The sequence below is a fragment of the Eptatretus burgeri genome, chromosome 17 (assembly GCF_056783735.1).
Source record: "Eptatretus burgeri isolate ZD-2024b chromosome 17, Ebu_testis_v1, whole genome shotgun sequence".
Lineage (NCBI taxonomy): Eukaryota > Metazoa > Chordata > Myxini > Myxiniformes > Myxinidae > Eptatretus > Eptatretus burgeri.
The window spans coordinates 27,743,225-27,762,227 of record NC_140977.1 but is presented as its reverse complement, the minus strand read 5'-3'; the positions used below and the strand labels follow the sequence as shown (position 1 = coordinate 27,762,227).

The 19,003-nt window shown below is 41.1% G+C and overlaps 1 protein-coding gene across 1 annotated transcript in view; it reads right to left on the bottom strand.

The window, feature by feature from the left end:
• Window positions 1-819: 819 nt before the first annotated feature.
• The window catches only part of LOC147009621 (uncharacterized), a 36,322-nt gene continuing 18,138 nt past the window's right edge, over window positions 820-19,003 (bottom strand). The window contains exons 4-6 of the mRNA XM_085861677.1: window positions 15,813-15,956; window positions 5,119-5,298; window positions 820-3,575 (exon numbers count right to left, since the gene is read on the bottom strand). Of these exons, the coding sequence (XP_085717803.1) occupies window positions 3,517-3,575; window positions 5,119-5,298; window positions 15,813-15,956 (383 nt within the window). The 3' untranslated portion in view covers window positions 820-3,516. The remainder of the gene's footprint in view (window positions 3,576-5,118; window positions 5,299-15,812; window positions 15,957-19,003) is intronic.

Here is a 19,003-nt window from a genome sequence, read left to right as displayed (position 1 = left end):
CCAAAATCTTTTTTGACATCATTTTTGAAATCCTGGTATTTGGTCATCTTGTTTTCTGTGTTGTGGAGACCAAAGTCACTGGGTACAGAAACCTCAAATGGCAATGTGGGGGTTTTTTTTGTACTTAAGTACTATATCCAGTCACAATGCTTTGTTTTATATGTTCACACTCGATTTGATAATCACATCGTACGTGAGTGTTACCTCCTTGTTTTCAATGATTGCTTAAGCCTGGTGTTGGCTTAGTGGTTTCGGTGGCTGGCTTGGGATGGTAGGGGCCTGAGTTTGAGCCCTGAAACTGTTGAGTTAACATCAGGTGGGGTTGACTCAGCCTGTCATCCTTCTGAGGTCAGCGAAATGAGTACCAGTGTTCTGGTGTAGGGGCACAGCATCAGTGGCATAGTCATGCCCCAACAAAATGATAGCTATCCAGCAGCCAAACACAAGAAGAAGAAGAATGATCGCTTTTGGTTCATGTTTCCATGAGTTTTCTGCCACTGGGATATCAAAGTTCTACTTTTACAGGTGTGCGAATGGATTATTCCACATATTTTGTTGTGCCTTTGTGTGTACAGCTGTTCTGGTGTGTGTGTGTGTGTGTGTGTGTGTGTGTGTGTGTGTGTGTGTGTGTGTGTGTGTGTGTGTGTGTGTGTGTGTGTGTGTGTGTGTGTGTGTGTGTGTGTGTGTGTGTTTTGTTCGAATTCACTTTTGTGTGTTGTGCATAGTGTTCAGACTCCTGGAAATGCACACTCAATAGTGTGCGCAAAGGACATTTATATGGAGAAATATAAATAATGAGGAAAAAATAAAAAAACACCGTTAGCTTTTTTCCCCCTTTTTATTACAAAATAACTCAAAATAAGGACAATCATTAAAAAAAAATTCACAAATTCAAAACACCAAAGAAAAATATTGCCTATTCCAAAACAAAGCTTTTTAGTAAAGTCAAACAAATACAGGAGTGATCATCCTTTCATCAACATTTTACACCACTCAATCTTTGCAATCAAGATCTTACCTCAACAGGCATTAGAGTCAAATATCATAAATAATTTGTTCCATATCAAATCTTAAGTGTACAAGCGTTGACGTCACACTGAACCAAACAATCGCTCAGAAAAAACAGGGAAGTGTAATTTTCATACTCTCAGCTAGAGTTTCACCCCATGGTACAAGATCTAAATATAACAATACATTTGTATTGCTAAAGTTAACGGGACATGATCAACGTGGTGGCATGCGATAGTTCTTACTTCAACCAGATAAGCAGCATCGTTAATAAAAGTTAATTAAGATACCCATCATTAATAATAAAGTTAATTAAGATAAGCTTTGTATCTCCTTGGTTCTGTGTTAGGAAATAAGACTTCGTGGCATCACGATCTGAGCGGGGGAGGGGGGGGGGAGAGTTGGCAGTACGATTCCATCCCTCGTCGAGTATAACGACAACTAATATTTGCATATGCTGCTTCCTCAGTATATGGAGATGCTTAGTTACTATTATCAGTTGCCTCATTTGATGCTTAGTATTTGGAAAATTATATTCTACCTCTCCCTTTTGTACCTGCAGCAAAGTTCCAGAACTCCAAAGGTTATCATCCAGGTGGAAAGGAAATTCCAACTTAAGAGAAAAGTGACATCATAGAAGATCTTTTGGTGCCACTTTTCTCTCCGCACTCAGTGGAGCAATTAAAGAGAAATCCCCTCCGAGTTACATCACCGGCCCCACTTCACTTCATTTTGTGGTTTGCATGACTGGAAATAATCGCCTGAGTGGCAGACTGTCGTTCTTTGCGGATTATACGATAAATCCCTGGTTTGATGCACCCCATTACAGCTAGGAGGTACGATTGGAATTCAAATGATGACTGTGGTCATTATTGGTTAGATATTTATATGGTATGGTATGCCATCCTGATGAAGGTAAAGAAGCCCGAAATGTGGATATGCAGCTCCGTTTGATGTTTAACCGATGGTCACCATAAAATCTCTGTCTTTTGACATGAATGGCCACGCCGATACTTCCGGGTTGGAGGTGACGCTTTGGTGTGCGCATTGGAGATCGGGGGAGCGCTCATCATGTTCCACACATGTTGAGATATATATATATATATATATATATATATATATATATATATATATATATATATATATATATATATATATATATATATATATATATATATATCACATACATGTATATACAGGAGGGCCTTGTCATTCGTTTTTGAAAATCCCCATGAATTGCAAATCCGTGATGCACAAACTTAAGGGGTAATTGGGAAAATGAGGTTAGGGACTTCAACTTCAAATTTTGTCACCTCTTTTTGCCAAACTGTACCTTTAATTAACATATTTGTGCATTGCTTTGTGCTATTTACTTTCATGAATAAAAGAGGTTATTAAAAACATAAAATAAAGCTTATTTTCTTGAGTTATTATGATCATGAAACTTACCGTTAATAATGAAAATGCTGATAAAACTTAATCGAATATTACAATGGTGATGTTGATGATGGCGACGATAAAGATGAGTTGATGGAGATGATGGTGGTTGTGATGATTATGTTGGAGGGTTTGAAAGGGTTATTTTGTTGACAGCCCTTGTTTATTAGGTGAATAAATAAGGAAAATAGTTTGCCAACCCATGATTATTCAAATGCGTTGACTGCAATCTGCAAACCTTGCCTCAATAAATTCATTATGCTGGAGCACCACCACGAAGGGGAGACCCATGAATGGCAAGGCCCTCCTACATACATATATATCTTGCTAATGACTGACTGACTCACTGGCTGATATTAAAGATCGGCACCTTCCGGATGACGTAGAAAGTTGAAATTTTGTGTACAGAATCATCGGAAAGCATCCGTGAATGAAAATATGAATAAATGAAAAAAAACAAGAAAATAAGTAAATGAAAAATCAAATTCAGGTGACCAAAGACAATGGGGACGCATGGTTCTGGTACAAAGCTAAGCGGTAAACTGCCAGCGGTTAAAAAAAAAAAGTTTAGGTTACCAAAAACTGAAAAATAATGTGAATTTCAGAGTTGTTAAAAAAGGCCCTTTTCAGGGAACAAGTAATGGGTTAGCAACTGCAGCTGTTCTGCAGCAATGGAAGTAAATTAAGCCTTGAAAGTTGTAGCAAACAATTCCTACAGGTGTCCCAACTTTTGTTGATTAGTTACAAACCTTCTGTCTGCATAAAAGCAGTGTTGGAACAGACTGTGTTGCTACACCATCTGAAGCATTATTTGGACAATATTTCACTGCATGAAGTAGTATATTGCTTTCATAATGGTGAGAAAAAGACAATTAACAAAGGAAGACAGACAGACCATTATAACCCTAAAAAGTGTAGGTCTTTCTTTTAGAGAAATTGCAAAGAAGCCAAGGTGTCAGTGAGTACAGTTTCCTCCACCATCAAGAGGCACTTGGAAACTGGAGGAAACTCTGACCTCCAGGCTATGTCAGAACTACCTTAGAAGAAAAGAACAAGAAGGTAGGCTTCAAATCATGGAATGGCCAGCACAGTCTCCAGACTTAAACCCCATCGAGCTGGTTTGGGATGAACTGGACAGAAGGGTGAAACCAAAGCATCCAAATCTGAGCTTTTCAGCGAAACAGAAGTGATGTTTTTTCTCACACCATATATAAGCAGCAAGATGGTTGATGAAGGTGAAGGTGATGTTAGCAGATTTCAAAGTCTGCCTCTCCCTCAGCCCAGGTAGTGAGGCATCTCCGTTGGATGATGCACGATGAGTAAGTATAAATGAAACACAATATATAAGTCTAAGTAACCTGATCTTTACCGGGTGACCCAACTTTTATACGAAATACATTGGTCGATGCATCAATTATCAGCGCCATCTTTTATTTGTTACTTCGAGTACGAAACCTGGTCACATTGCCTTGTTTAGACAAGAAGGGATGGTCAGGTAAATTGATGACTTCTATCATTATCAAATGTTTGAATTAAACTTCTGTGCTACTTTTCTTAGACTACTACTTTTTCTGTATGCAGCACAGTCTGTACTGTCCTGCATCATCGTCCTCACTCTCCTGTGCTCCCTTTCCTTCCTTCGTTCCTTCTCTACCCGGTGTATTATTCGATATTAGTTTAAATTTGATTTTTTTTTTTAAAGTGAAAGTCTTCTGACGCAAAAAAAAACATTTCACTGCCTCTCGCCGGTGTGTGTTCTTTGATGTTGATTTAATGATGAAAATCGGGTAAACAACTTAAGACAAACAGTACACTGGAATGACTTCTGTCCTGTGTGTGTCATTTCGTGTTGATTTAAATATGACAAACGAGCAAAGGCCTTATTACACACAGTGCACTTGTACGGCTTCTCTCCCGTGTGTATCATTTGATGCTGATTTAAATATGATGAACAAGAAAAATCTTTTTGACACGCAGTACATTTGTATGGTCTGTCACGTTGATCATGTATTTTTTGATGTCGATAGCAATTTGACAATTGTGCAAAAGCCTTATGGCAAACAGTACACCGATACGATTTCTCTCCCATGTGTAATCTTGTATGTTGATTTAAATATGATAAACGAGCAAAGGCCTTATGACATAGAGTACACTTGAATGACTTATTCCCTGTGTGTAATATTTGATGTTGATTCAAATTTGACAACTGAGTGAAAGCCTTATTACACTGAGGACACTTGTAAGATTTCTCTCCTGAGTGTATTCTTTGATGCTGATTTAAATGTGAAAAACGAGCAAATGCCTTGTGACACACAATACATTTGAACAACTTCTCTTCCTCGTGTATTATTTGATGTTTTTGTAAGTTTGGTAAATAAACAAAACCCTTATGACACACAAAGCACTTGTACGGCTTCTCACCAGTGTGCATTCTTTGATGCTTATTCAAAGATGTTAAACGAGCAAAGGCCTTGTGACAAACACTACATTTATATGATTTCTCACCCATGTGCACCGTTTGATGTTTATTCAAAGATGTTAAACGAGCAAAGGCCTTGTGACAAACACTACATTTATACGATTTCTCACCCGTGTGCACCGTTTGATGTCTATTTAAAGTTGATAACTGATCGAAAGCTTTGTGACACAAAGTACAATTGTATGGCTTCTCACCTTTCTTGATGTCGTGATTCTTTGCAAAACATTTATGGGTGCTGTTGGAAGCACATTTGCTGAACTTGTTAACATTCTCACAAAAATCCTCTGCCTTATGTTGATTGAAGGAATCCTGCATGCTGAAGGAGCAGGAGCACTTCAAACAAGAAAAGGTATTCCTGCTTTTCATTTGCTTTTCTGCAAATCAACCACAAAGGCAGAAACAAAACACCTTTAAAATGTAAACCAGCACAATGAAGGACCATTTCATTTCAATTACACAATAAGTTCTCTTATGTCGTTAATGCGTCCCTAAAAAAAAGTGACGTAGGAAATTACGTTGTTTGAAACTAATTTTCCCATTTAAATAAATGTAAATAACATTTAATATGTTGCAAGTCAAAAAAATTGCACTGAAAACATCTTTTTAATGACTCCAAAAAAAAGCATATTTTTGCATATTTACATTCAATGACGTCCTAATTATAAAATACCTAACAAACAAATATGTTTTTAAATCACAATATAAATAACAAACTAGAGCGAAGTCAATAATGCACCATCGCAACTCCTCACTCTTCCCACCTAAAGCAAAGTTGAAAGATGGCAAAACATTCCACCAGGAATGACCCAATATCAAATTTTGAGTTTCCATTTTTTTCTCTGTTTTGATGCCTGTAACCCCAAGTCTACACCCCCTGGGGCATGAACCTGGGTTAAATAATAATAATAATAATAATAATAATAATAATAATAATAAAAAGTTACACATTTCATGCATCTCCCAATGTTGATTACATATAAAAAGTTTCATGAAAAAAAAAAATGTTAAAACTAGAAGGGCACTCTTTGATGTCACCAATGTGGAAGTAGTTTTACTCTTAAAGCATCTCTTTAATTTTTTTTAGGTTTTACATTTAAGAAGCAGTGGGAATCATTTCAGGGATAAAGGGAGTGTTTCCGGAATGATGTTCGTATGTTAAAGAGAAAGGGGCAGCAAGGTTTTCATGGGAATTGAGGAAGTAATTCAGGCTTTTTTTAGGTCAGCGGAGGGTGGGGAAGCTAGTAATGAACAGATGATGTAATTGTGATGAGTAAGGCCTGGCAAAAAAATAGAATTTCAGGAAGGGAAAAGTTAAATATATTATACACCAATGCCAGGAGTTTAAATAATAAGATGGAAGAGCTTGAAGCCAAAGTAGATCGCGAGGAGTATGATATAGTTGCAGTAAGTAAGACATTGTTGAAGGAGGAGAGTAACTGGAGGACAGGATTAGAAGTGTATTGGTCTGATTGGAAGGAGAGAATAGGAGGAGGAGTAGCAATCTGGGTAAAGGAGAGCATTGCATCAAGAGAAAGGAGTGACATTAAGGAAGGAATTAATGTTAAGGATTCTGTATAGGTAGAGATTAGAGATTGTACAAACAGTAAGATACTGGTCGGATGCTTTTATAGGGCTCTGGGTGTGAAGGAAGAGGAGGAAGGAGTCCATGAAGAATTGAAAAGGGCATGTGGTCAGGGAAGAGTATTGATTATGGGGGATTTTAACTTGCCAGGGATAGATTGGGTCCAGGAACAGGGAAAGGGAAGAGCAAATGAGGATTTCCTAGTTTTAGTCCAGGATTGCTTTTTAACCCAGTTTGTAGATAAGTCTACGAAGGGGAGTGCAGTATTAGACCTCTTTTTAAGTAACGATCCCAATATGGTGGAGGTAGGGGAGCATTTAGGAGCAAGTAACCATAACATTGTGTGTGCAAGGATTCTGTTAAGGGTTAGAGTTCAGGATAGTAGGGTAAGGCTATTAGATTTCAGGAAGGCAAACCTTAAGGGTACGAGGAGAGAGTTGGGTGATGTAGATTGGGAGACTCAAACAACAGGACAATCAGCATCAGATAAATGGGAAACCTTTAAAGACAAAATGTGTAGAGTGCAGAGTAAGTACATTCCAATGAGGTGTAAAACTAGAAACAGAAAGAGACCAGGGTGGTTGAGCAGTGAGATGAGGAACACTATTAAGGAGAAGCAGAAGGTATTTATTAGGTTTAAAATAACAGGACTGGAATTGGATTTGTATCACTATCGGAGGAAACAGAGGCAAGTGAAGAAAATATCTCGGCAAGCCAAAAGAGAGTATGAGAAGGACATGGCTAAGAATATTAAACATAATAGCAAGGCTTTCTTTAAGTATATCAGGGGAAAATAACAAGTTAGGACCAGTGTGCGCCCATTGAGGAATAGCACCGGGAGGGTGGTTAGTGATGAAAGTGAGATGGCAGGCTTATTAAACAGGTATTTTTCTTCAACTTTTACACAAGAACAGTCAGGAGAATTGCCAATAGCTGAGAGTATCGATCAAGGAGGTGAAGAAGAGCTTTTACAGAAGATCCAGGTTGGAGTGGAGGAAGTAAAGGAACAGCGAGGTAATCTAAGAGAAGATAAGACTCCGGGTCCAGATAATATGCACCCGAGAGTATTTATTGATGGAGGTGGCTGAGCAGGTAAGCGAGATATGAATGGATATTTTGAATCACTCACTGGAGTCAGGACAGGTACCGGAGGATGAGAGAGTAGCAAATGTAACACCATTATTTTAAAAAGGATCCAGAGAAGAATTGGGAAACTTTTGACCTGTTAGTTTGACTTCAGTTGTGGGGAAGGTGTTGGAGACTAATTCGGGACCAGGTGAGAAACCATTTAAATAAATACAAACTAATTAAAGGTAGTCAGCATGGGTTTACCAAAGGTAGTTCCTGTTTAACAAATCTTTAAGAGTTCTATGAAGCAGTTTCTGATTGGGTGGATGAGGGAAAGGCAGTGGACATAGTATATCTACACTTTAAGAAGGTATTTGATAAGGTACCACATCGAGGTTGTTAGCCAAAGTGAGGGCTTGTGGAGTGGCAGATTAGGTAGCTTATTGGATTGCAAACTGGCTCAGTAATAGGAAGCAAAGAGTGGCTGTGAGTGGGAGGATGTCTTGCCGGGAGGATGTAAGTAGTGGGGTACCTCAGAGATGAGTAACTCGGACCATTACTATTCATTATTTACATCAACAATTTGGATAGTGGGGTGAAAAGTTGGCTTTCCAAATTTGCAGATGACACAAAGGTTGGAGGTAAGGTGGCTAGCAGAGGGGGTGGTGATCAGATTCAGGAAAGTATTAATACTTGCATAGATTGGGCAAAAGATTGGCAGATGGAATTTAACCTGAGCAAGTGTAAGGTGTTGGGGATGGGAAAGAACAATGAAAATAGAGATTACAGGATGCAAGGGGTAATTTTGGAGCGTGTCACACAGAAGGATGTGGGGGTAGTAATAGATACGGGAGGTAAGCAGGAAGCACAGTGCCAGGCAGCTTGAGGTAAAGCAAATAGGGTTTAGGTTGTATTCGGAGAAGGAACAATTATAAATCAAAAGAGGTGTTGTTAACATTGTATAGGAATTTTGTGCGGTCCACATTTAGAATGCTGTGTGCAGTTTTGGTTACCACAACTCGGGAAAGACAGATCCCATTGAGAGGGTTCAGCACAGGGCTACTAAATTGATTCCAGGCCGAACGAGACTCAGCTATGAGGAGCGGTTGAAGGAGACAGGGCTTTATACATGAGAAAGGAGGTGGTTACGAGGAGATATGATAGAGATGTTTAAGGTAATGAAAGGTATAGATAAAATAAGTGCAGATGAATTATTCAACAGAGTAGACAGTGATAGGACCAGGTGCCAGAGCCTGAGAGTAAAGAAGAGGAGAGTTCATATGGCAGTAAGGCAGCGGTCTTTTACTCAGAGAGTAATTAATGCATGGAATGGTCTCCCTGGAAAGGTCATGGCAGCAGAAACAGTCTAAGTTTAAATTGGAATTAGATGGGTACCTGTAAGTTATGGAGATATAGTGGTATAGGGATGTTGGCAGGACCTTTAGGTAGCTTGAGCATTGATGGGCAATTGTGTACGGAATGCTGTTGGTGGGGGTCTCGTCAAGGGGTGTTGTGTCGTTTGTGATGTGTTTTTTAACCAACCCATGCCCCCTCCCCTGGGGAATATATATATATATATATATATATATATATATATATATATATATATATATATATATATATATATATATATATATACATTGTTACGGCTTAGCCTGGTGTTGGCGCAGTGGTTAGGGCAGCGGCTTGGGATCCAAAAGGTCCTGAGTTCAAGCCCCGTTGGGCCACTGAATTAATACACCAGGGGGTTGACTCAGCCTGTCATCCTTCCGAGGTCGGCGAAGTGAGTACCAGTGTACTGGGCCGGTGTATACCCCGGTTAAAATAGGTGTACCATATCCCTGTGTCGTAAGAGGCGACCAGGGTTGCGTCAGGAAGGGCATCCGGCGTAAAACATGTGCCAAATCACTATGCGGATCATACGGATGATCCGCTGTGGCAACCCCTAACGGGAGCAGCCGAAGGAAGAAGAAGAAGATACATTGTTACGGCTGTGGAAATTCGCATTACACCATAAAGGGCCCTCAGGTGAGATATCTCGATAGGTACATGTGTAGTTAGCCCAAGCCCTTGTATAGAGGAAATTTATGTGATCCATTCAGGTTGCGATCCTCCAGTTAGTCGTTTTTCTCTCTCTGCCTTCTATTTCAAACAAACAAAAACCGCCAACGATGCTGGTGGGCTTTTCCCGCCATTCTTCCCCGCGCTTGGTGTGAGGAAAGGGGGAAGGGCAGCTCACCGCCGATTGGTGGATGGACAGCGTGAGGCGGTCGGGGTGAGGGAACGCCCCTTTTCGAGAACCGTCTCGAAGGAGGGTGGAGCCGAAAACGGGGCGGAGCGAAGGGCGGAGCCCCACGCTATAAAAGACGGACACAGGCGGGGCACGTTCTCTCCCTCTTCCTGCTCTCTCCCTCTTCCTCCACTCGCTTCCTCCTCCTCTTCCGCTTCGCTCGTTTGCGGGTGGTTGTTGGTTGGTTGGTTGGTTATTCCCTTGTCCCAGTGGGGTGGCTTGAGGTCTCGCTCTCTCCCTGACTCGTGGAACTCGCCTCCGTCTGAAGTCGTTGTTGGGTCATCGCCGAGCTGTGTCGTCGTGGTCGAGTGTCGGTGTGGAGCTCGTGGAACTCGCGGAGCCTGAGTAGCTCGTTGAAGTCGAGCTGTGTCGTCGTCGAGTCTGGTCGAGTCGGCAGTGGAGGATGGCGAAGGAGACGGAGCTCAGAGTGGAGGTCGTGGAAGGAGGACTCGACGGCCGCACCAAGGGAAGTCCTTTCTTTTCTTTGGGTTTGTGTAAATGACTGTGGGTGGCGCCTGTCCGACAAGTAGAACTGTTTAAGTGTTGCCGTGTGTACGCGTATTCGGTTTTAACTCTTCCTTTTGCTATGGATACGTGCTTGTCTGTGTGTGTGTGTGTGTGTGTGTGCGTGTGTGTGTGTGTGTGTGTGTGTGTGTGTGTGTGTGTGTGTGTGTGTGTGTGTGTGTGTGTGTGTGTGTGTGTGTGTGTGTGTGTGTGTGTGTGTGTGTGTGTGTGTGTGTGAATAAACGTGCTTGTGTGAACTTGTTCCCCATTTCGCTGCGTCCTTTCCTTTGTTTGACTCTCCATCTTGCATCACGTAAGGGGTTCGTAGTGGGTTCAACATCCCGGTAATTAATCGGAACCGTCAAGGCCGACGATAATACCGCTCGGTTATTACTGTAGCACGGAATGGACCGCTTAAGCGGTTCGTGTCCGGAGTCGGCCTGTGGCGTGGTACGATCGCCCGGTCGACCATTCGCGCAGGTACTTAGGTAGATCGAATTTGGCGAGCAACCCTATCCTGCGCGGGTGGGCAATTGGCACGATCGTGGTGAGGTTAAACCCCCACCCGTGACTAGCTCCCGGTGTTGTTCCGAGAGGGTCACGACTGAATTGTCCGTTCCGGTGGGCGAAGCGGCCGCCATTAGAGTCGAGCGGCCGATCGCACGCCGGCGGGCGCGAATTCGCAACAATATATATATATATATATATATATATATATATATATATATATATATATATATATATATATATATATATATGTACATATACATAAACATATACATAAATACTTCAAGAAAAAACACGACTTAAAAATATTAATAAATTAAAACATTTTGAATTTTATTCTTTTAATCTTGCGTTGATAAATGGTGGTGGTTGTATGGCAGCTTAGCTGCTGGGGTGGCTATCATTTCTTGAAGTGCGACTGTGTTGCTGATGCAGTGCCCCTCTACCAGTACACACACTGGAACTGGTACTCATTTCACCGACCTCGGAAGGATGACAGGCTGAGTCAACCCCCTGGTGTATTAATTCAGCGGCCGACAGGGCTTGAACTCAGGGCCCTAGGATCCCAAGCCACCACCCTAACCACTGAGCCACCACCAGGCAAGTTGATAAATTAGTGTGGGTGTTGATGTGGCACAGGCATGATGGGCTGAATGGCCTCCACCTGTATCTGATTTCCATGTGATAATAATTGTAACAGGTCTGATAAATGAAGGCATTCTGCCCATGATAACACAATATTAATTATACCCATGTAATATGCTATAATTGAGAGGATCCTGTTGGGAATATTCATTTCCTTTGTTACATTTGTGTTCTATAAAGTATATAACTACTTTTAATCGTGATGATTTACTACGTATTAATCAAATCGACTTGAACTACTTAATTACCTGGAAACGGCACATGAGTTCCAGTGGTATATCTATTACTGCATGATTAAATAACTTTTATATTCTGGTTTTAACTTGTGCTTAACTTTTTTCATGGTATTATCTAAAAGGCTTGAAATGTTATCTGTGCTGGGAATATGTTGGGGGAGGATTGTTCACATCCTTTTATCTACACAACTGTTTGGACTTGAGCACTGTCAAAACTCTGTTATATTTCCCTTAGACTTTGAATAATTGTTTGTGCTCTTTCCCCATTGGCCGAACTCTAATTCACCCTAGTTGTTATCTGACTTGAGGCCTTGAGCAAGCTACTCCTCCTTATCAAGAGACTGACCACAGCTGTTTCTTTCATCTCACCTGTCCCTCACTTGTTGTTTGAATATAAAAGAGCCTGAGCTGTGGCACTTAGTTAGAGAGGGTTTCACCATTGCTGGAGTGCCTCTCTCCACACGTATGTTCAAGTGATTCAACTCTGTTTAAATAAATTGTTAAAAGTACCTGTGAGTGAATTTCCTTCCACACCAGATATGCCTCCGCCCACATTATTACATCATTATACATACTTATATCAAGTTTGATTTAAATCCCCAAACTCAGATTCAAAATATTTAACAATTCTGGCTGCCAGGTCATGTATCCGATCAACTTGAAATTGAAAGCATATATTCCCCATGACTACTTGATCATAACTGACATTTCACGTTGATTGATGAAGTGGTTCAAGAGAAATAATTTTAAAAAGTTTTTCATTCAATCTAATATGGCTGCCAGACCATGTGACAGATTAATTATTCATGAACACTCTGGTATCCCCAAAGATTGGGGACCAGGTCTGTGAAGTTTACCCTCGATCTGTCCAGCCATTCTGGAGAAGATGATTTTCAAAGGTTTTTTAAAAATGGTAAATCCTATATGGCTGTCAAACCATGTGACCTATGATATCATCGGTGGAAAACGTTTTGTTCCTCATGGGTAGGCGATCATACATGTAAAGTTTCCCCTCTATCTGTTCAGCCGTTTCAGAGAAGAAGATTTTTAATGCTAATACAATATGGCCACCGAATCACATGACAGAAGACATCATCAATTTTTTCCCCCCATACAATTTATCCCCAGATGACCCTCAAAAGTTTTCATCCTGATCGGATAAAGCGTTTAACTTGTGTAATTATGATGTTGTAACAAAGCCACCTATTACATCATCATTAATTAATAAATAAATCACTTGTTTCCCGTGGGGAGTACTTGACATGTGCCAAGTTTCAATTTTTTTTCATGGGGTGGTTTCGGAGATCGAGGTCCAAAGGTTTTCCTTTTTCCAACATGTCTGCCACACCACATGATCATTGACATCATAATTATCATTAAAACATTCTACACGAGTCGTGGTGCTGATGGTGAAAATTTCCTGTCACTTGGATAAGCTGTTGCCTAGAAAATTAGCAAGGACATACATACGGACAACTCAAAAACATAATGGCTCTGGTGACTTCGTCAGCAGAGGCATAAAAACATGCCCGTAGTTGCATTTTTTGGCATTTGACCTTTTGACCCAACCCCAAGTGGACGGGGCCAAAATGATACTGTTCTCACACCTTTGTGCCAAGTGATGATCATAACTACCAAGTTTGGTGAATTTCTGCCTAACGGTTTGAAGGAGATAGAGACAGACGGAGCAGATTACAATCTCCCCTGTTTTTGTTTTTCCAAAAATCATGGTGAGAAAAAGTAATATATAAAGTCAAGTCCTCAGCTGTTAACTGGGTCACATTCTTGATGGTTTCTTTAATCTTGTCAGCACTCTTTGAGATGGTCCGTACGGTCATTGCTGGCAGGCAGAGATATCTAAAAATGACCCACCCTCAATACGTCTCACAATATCCATCTTGGTCTCCAAAGACATTGATTTCCTTTGCTTCTTGGTGGCAGGCTCATTGTCCTTCTTGGTGGCAGGCTCAACTATTATCAGGACATTTATCACTTATGGGTGATGTTCAGCAGAAATTAACATCGCAAAAAAAGAACAAAAAAAGAGCGCAAGTTCACCAGGTGGATGCTGAACAAAGACCGATATGGTGAGGGTATAGGATATGTTCTTCCACCTCTGGTCGTTTGACATCCTTACATGTACAGTAGATACACCATATCAACTACCTGGGATGCTGTTCCGCCGACGTAAGCAGGTCCTAATTCTGTACGGGAGGGAGAAAGTTGAAAAATGCGGCACACTGATGGAAACAGACGACGTTACATGGATACGTCATAATGTTGTTTGAAAAGCGTTTCCCTATTGGTCAGCGATGTTATCGTGAAACAACGCCGTAAGGAGAACTTACTGCATTTGCAATTCAAAATGAATATCAATGGCTTGCGATCCTGAAATGATTTATGTAGTTCCTTTTTAAAGGATACAATGAATCATGCAATTATAATTTTCAGGATAGTTGAGATATTGTTTCTGAAAAAAAAAATAAAAAAACTCAACTTATGCGGAAACTCCATCATCCCCCATCCACAATGTTCAATCCCATTCTTTCCACTGGGTCTCCAAGATAGCTGTTCACCACCATCTCAGATCATCCCCCATCCCAAACTATGATCTTCTCTACCCTCATTAAACCAACACCACACACCCCACCCCCAAATTTTGCTTCTGCATCCATCGTGTACACCCCCAGCATTCCCTCCTACCCCTCGTTAATCTACTTTTTCCATCAGTCTGCTGTTGGCATTTACCCCCTTCTCTTTCTGCTGTTCCTTTTGTTATGTTGCGTCCTGATCCGTTCCATGTTCTCGCCCCTCCATGAGCCTTGACTGTATACAAAAAATATCTATTGGTATGTCCTGATTGGAAGAAGAGGAACAAATTTCATTTTTTTTTTTTCATAATCACAAATGAGATGAACAACAAATTAATATACGATATACAAAAAAAACAACAAACATCCAGAAATTAAATCATCAAAGAAGAAAAGTGAGTATGATGCAGCCTCAGCAATTACAGTGATCAAGAGGGGATGAGAGCAAGTAGCTACACGAGCAAGATAGAGCAAAAACTGATCACCACAGATCAGACAGGAAACCTAAATTTGACATGTTGGTCACAAGCAGAGGAACCAAAATGGAATGGGGATGGACAAATGGCAATAAGAACAGAGGAGGGATGGACAACTTCACGATGTGATAAGTCACTGTAGTCCTGGGCAGTGATGTTTTCCCCCTCATTCAGGAAATTCAAACCCTGAAGGTCGAAAACAATTCTACAAGCTTTCCGTACGATGGCTGAAACATCAAACCTTTATGGTTGTGGGTACCAAAAAATGTCTCCCCCACTGCCTCCCGGTACTGCCTTGCTTCAACTCCGACATGGCAAGGATGGAGTCGAGTAACAATCTTCAAAGGACGATCTCCCTCCCTACTGGAGGGTCTGTTGCAATGGCCACACAAGTTGCCTTTTGATCAAACATGAGGTCCTTTATTCACAACCTTGTACTCACCTTATTCAATTTCAAGTGAGAATGATTAACTGCTTCCGCATTTCAACACAGATACCCATTTCTCACATTCCGCATTTCTCACATCAATTCATCTGGTTATTCTCCAAAACCACTCGCCAATTCGCAGTCAATTTTGAACTCACCGCCTCATTTAAATAACGACGTGAAAGACGGGCAACAACAAATTGTGAAAACGGTCTCCTGTGAACGTCAGCTGGTTTTAAATACTCTTGGACAAGGAACTTAACGATACACATCTTTTCCACAGAACACGTGACTGCGTTCGTCGCCACCTTGTTTTTTTTACCCAGAATGCTTTGACCAGTATTGATGTCACTTCCTGTGGGTAGACAACCTCACAATAAATTGTTGCACTGCAGTATTATTTTGACATGTTCTACAATAAAAGGTCTACTTCGCTGACCTCAGTTTCTTGTCGGTCCTTAATATTTAAGATGGATCTGTCACTATGCGTGATTTTGCATGAGGCGTTTCATTGTAAGCAAATAATACAATGCTTTGAGTTCTTACCATGACTTTGCCTTACCTTCTCGCATAAGAGCAGCATCGCTCGCCTCCTTGTGAGGTGGATCATGTGGTTCTTCCTTTACACAGTCATTGCTCCAAACCTCCTGGGAAGTCTCAAAAACGTGACTTTGGAAACATTTTGTCTTCACTTGATGACCTTCACCTACAAACAATGTGACGTCAGTCGATTACACAATGTAAAGGTATCAACAGGTGAATGCAAACTGAAAACCCATCGTAAATATGGCAGAAGGAAAAGGCCGGGAAAAAAATACTCGGAGTTGCGAATATGCAGGCAAATGTTTAAATAGAGGCACCACAAGCTTGTATAGCTGGCCAACAGGTAACATTCAAGTCAGACATTTCAGCGGTCTTCAATGCAACTGTGCAGGTACCGTGTGCCAAGTGTTCAGTATCCTCCAAAGGGGGAAGCATGTGACTACAGTAAACAGACGGTGAGTTCAAATATCATTCTCATTATATCCTTGCATGCATAACCAGGTGAGATCAAGTAAATGAAAATTTCAACGTCGTCGGTCACATAGTCAGTCTGGCAGCCATGTGTTGGATTGAATGAAAACCTATGAGGAACGGCTGAAATAGACAGAGCTTTATACATTAGAAAGGAGGTTAACCTGGAATGGCCTACGTGTCCCGACACTTTGAAGAAAGAATGCTCCAGGTAGCTGACCAACACTTCGAGGTTATAAATCACTTTTACTATATTTTGAACCACTTCGAGTACGACGGTAAAAACCATGCTTTCTCAACATACAGCTACCCTTCCACCAGACAGGGAAGAGCTGCCCTTGCCCCCCCCCCACCAGCAGGGATGATGCAACACATGGGCAGAGCATAAATATACATTTACTTTCAAACCTCGTTACATCACAGCGGTTACGATGAGATATGATTGAGATGTTTAAGATAATGAAAGGTATGGATAAAATAAGTGCAGAATAATTATTTAGCACAGTAGACGGTGATAGGATCAGGGGCCCTATCCTGAGAATAAAGAAGAGGAGAGTTAAGATAGTTAAGTAAGGCAGTAAGGCAAGGGACTTTTACTCAGAGAGTAGTTAATGCATTGAATGGTCTCCCTGGAAAGATCGTGGCAGCAGAAACAGGAGATAAGTTTAAATTAGAATTAGATAGGTTCCTGGAAGTTATGGAGGTAGAGGGGTGGTACAGGGATGTTGGCATGACTTGTAGGTAGCTTGGGTATGGATGGATGATTGTGTGGATCTGTGCTGATTGTTATGCCTGTGAGAGGGTCTCATCAAGGCAGAGATGTCACCGAAGCCAAGTCTCAAGTCAAATGCCATGTCATGATGTCATTATCATAGACCTTTGTTACGTGTCAGCCTTTACTACTGATAAGGTTTACACTTAAAGGCCCTGTCACACCTTGACGATTTAGCCAGCATATGCCGACGTATGAAAAATTTGTCTAAAACGCTGGCACATGTCGAATATGTATGGGTAAGTTTTGTATATGTTAAGAGCATGCTGGCATACGTCGTAGTACGCCGAGCTGTTGGACAAATTTTCCATGCTTGAAATTTTTCGACGTATGCCAGCGTATGACTCACTTCCGCATACGCTGGCCATAAGTTGTAGGCACGTTACGCGATCGTTGACACACGTCGACACATGTTACTTGTAAGTTACTCACAAGTCGAAACACGTCGAGGTAATGCTTAGCGTACCCAAAACTTATTTCTAACCTATGAGTAACGTGTTGTAGGCACGTTGCGCGATCGTTGACACACGTCGACACACATTACTTGCAAGTTACTCATAAGTCGAAACACGTCGATGTAATGGTTAGTGTCAGTGTTCCAGACTCCCTTTTTTTTTGTTTTTGTTTTTTTTTTCTTCGGTATGACGGTGATGTTGACACTTCGATGTCTAGTGTGGTTATAATTTGAATCGTCGAGCCGCAGCCTATTAATAGGCTACGCCACGTGATCATCGGCGATATGCTGCCGCGCTATGCATAAGTTAGACTATCGTTGGGCATAGGTTGTGAACGCCGACAACATGCTCAGCATTCGTTGGTATAAGTTATCTATATGTTATCGAAACGTTCTGTGTACATTACTAATACGTTATGCATACGTCCAACTCGTTATGAATACGTCCAAAACTGGAAAAAAAACATCAATAGTTCAGCGTAAGCCAGCGTTTTACATACATTTTGATACCTTGCCCTACGCTGGCTAAAACGTCAAGGTGTGACAGGGCCTTAAGTCATGGGATGGTTGTTTATATGAGCTTGATTTTTTTTGGGCATGCATAATTTGTAAAATAAATGACATGCAAAACATTAAAATGACAAAGTTTAATTGCTTCAATTCAAAGTCGTTGGTGTAATGGGTCCATCTGGTGACCAAAATAGTTACAATCGGTAATGAAACTCAGGTGACTGGACTCTGTCTTTTGCGTGCCATTAATCTTAGTCGATTCCGCTCCGAATCTGGAAGCTTGGTGATTCAAACCCCGGCCAAGTCATACCAAAGACTTTAAAAATTGTACTTTGCTGCTCCATTGCTTGATGTTCAGCATTTCAAAGGATAAAGCACAGCAGATAATGCTCACAGGATAGCATCTATAGGGAGGAGAGAATTCCTCCTTTAGAGGGAAATTCTTCCTCCTTTTGACAGACAAGCAGCAGCCTCTTCCATCTCCTCAGACCTTGACAAAAATCACAAACTGGTCAAACACAATTTTGCTTATGTTTCCATATTGTCCACCCTTTCTGTTCTCACTTACCCCTCATCGCAAACCCGCATCACTTGTTTGTTCGTCTCCGTCTACTTTCTCCCTCGGCTCTGCGATTGGTGTTTCCCCTTTATTATGTTGTGTCCCGATTTGTTCTGTGTAATCGCTCTTCCATGAGCCTCAACCATGTTAAAAAAAAAACAGAAAAATTATAAATGCGCCGACATTGGTGGAATTTTTCAGGGACAAAAACAAAAATCACGGTGATGCCGTGCAGCTGTGTTACTGTATGTCTATTAATTAGGTACTGTTTGAACATCAGTTGCACCCTGACTTCACACACGTACGTCGATTACTTACGTACGAATGGAATGTACCTTTCGACCCTTTACTGCTGAGACCCCTTCAACCGCTGACCCTTTAAGACCCTAAAAACCCTTACGACCTAAAATACCCTAAAGACCCAAAATACCACAAAGAACCAAA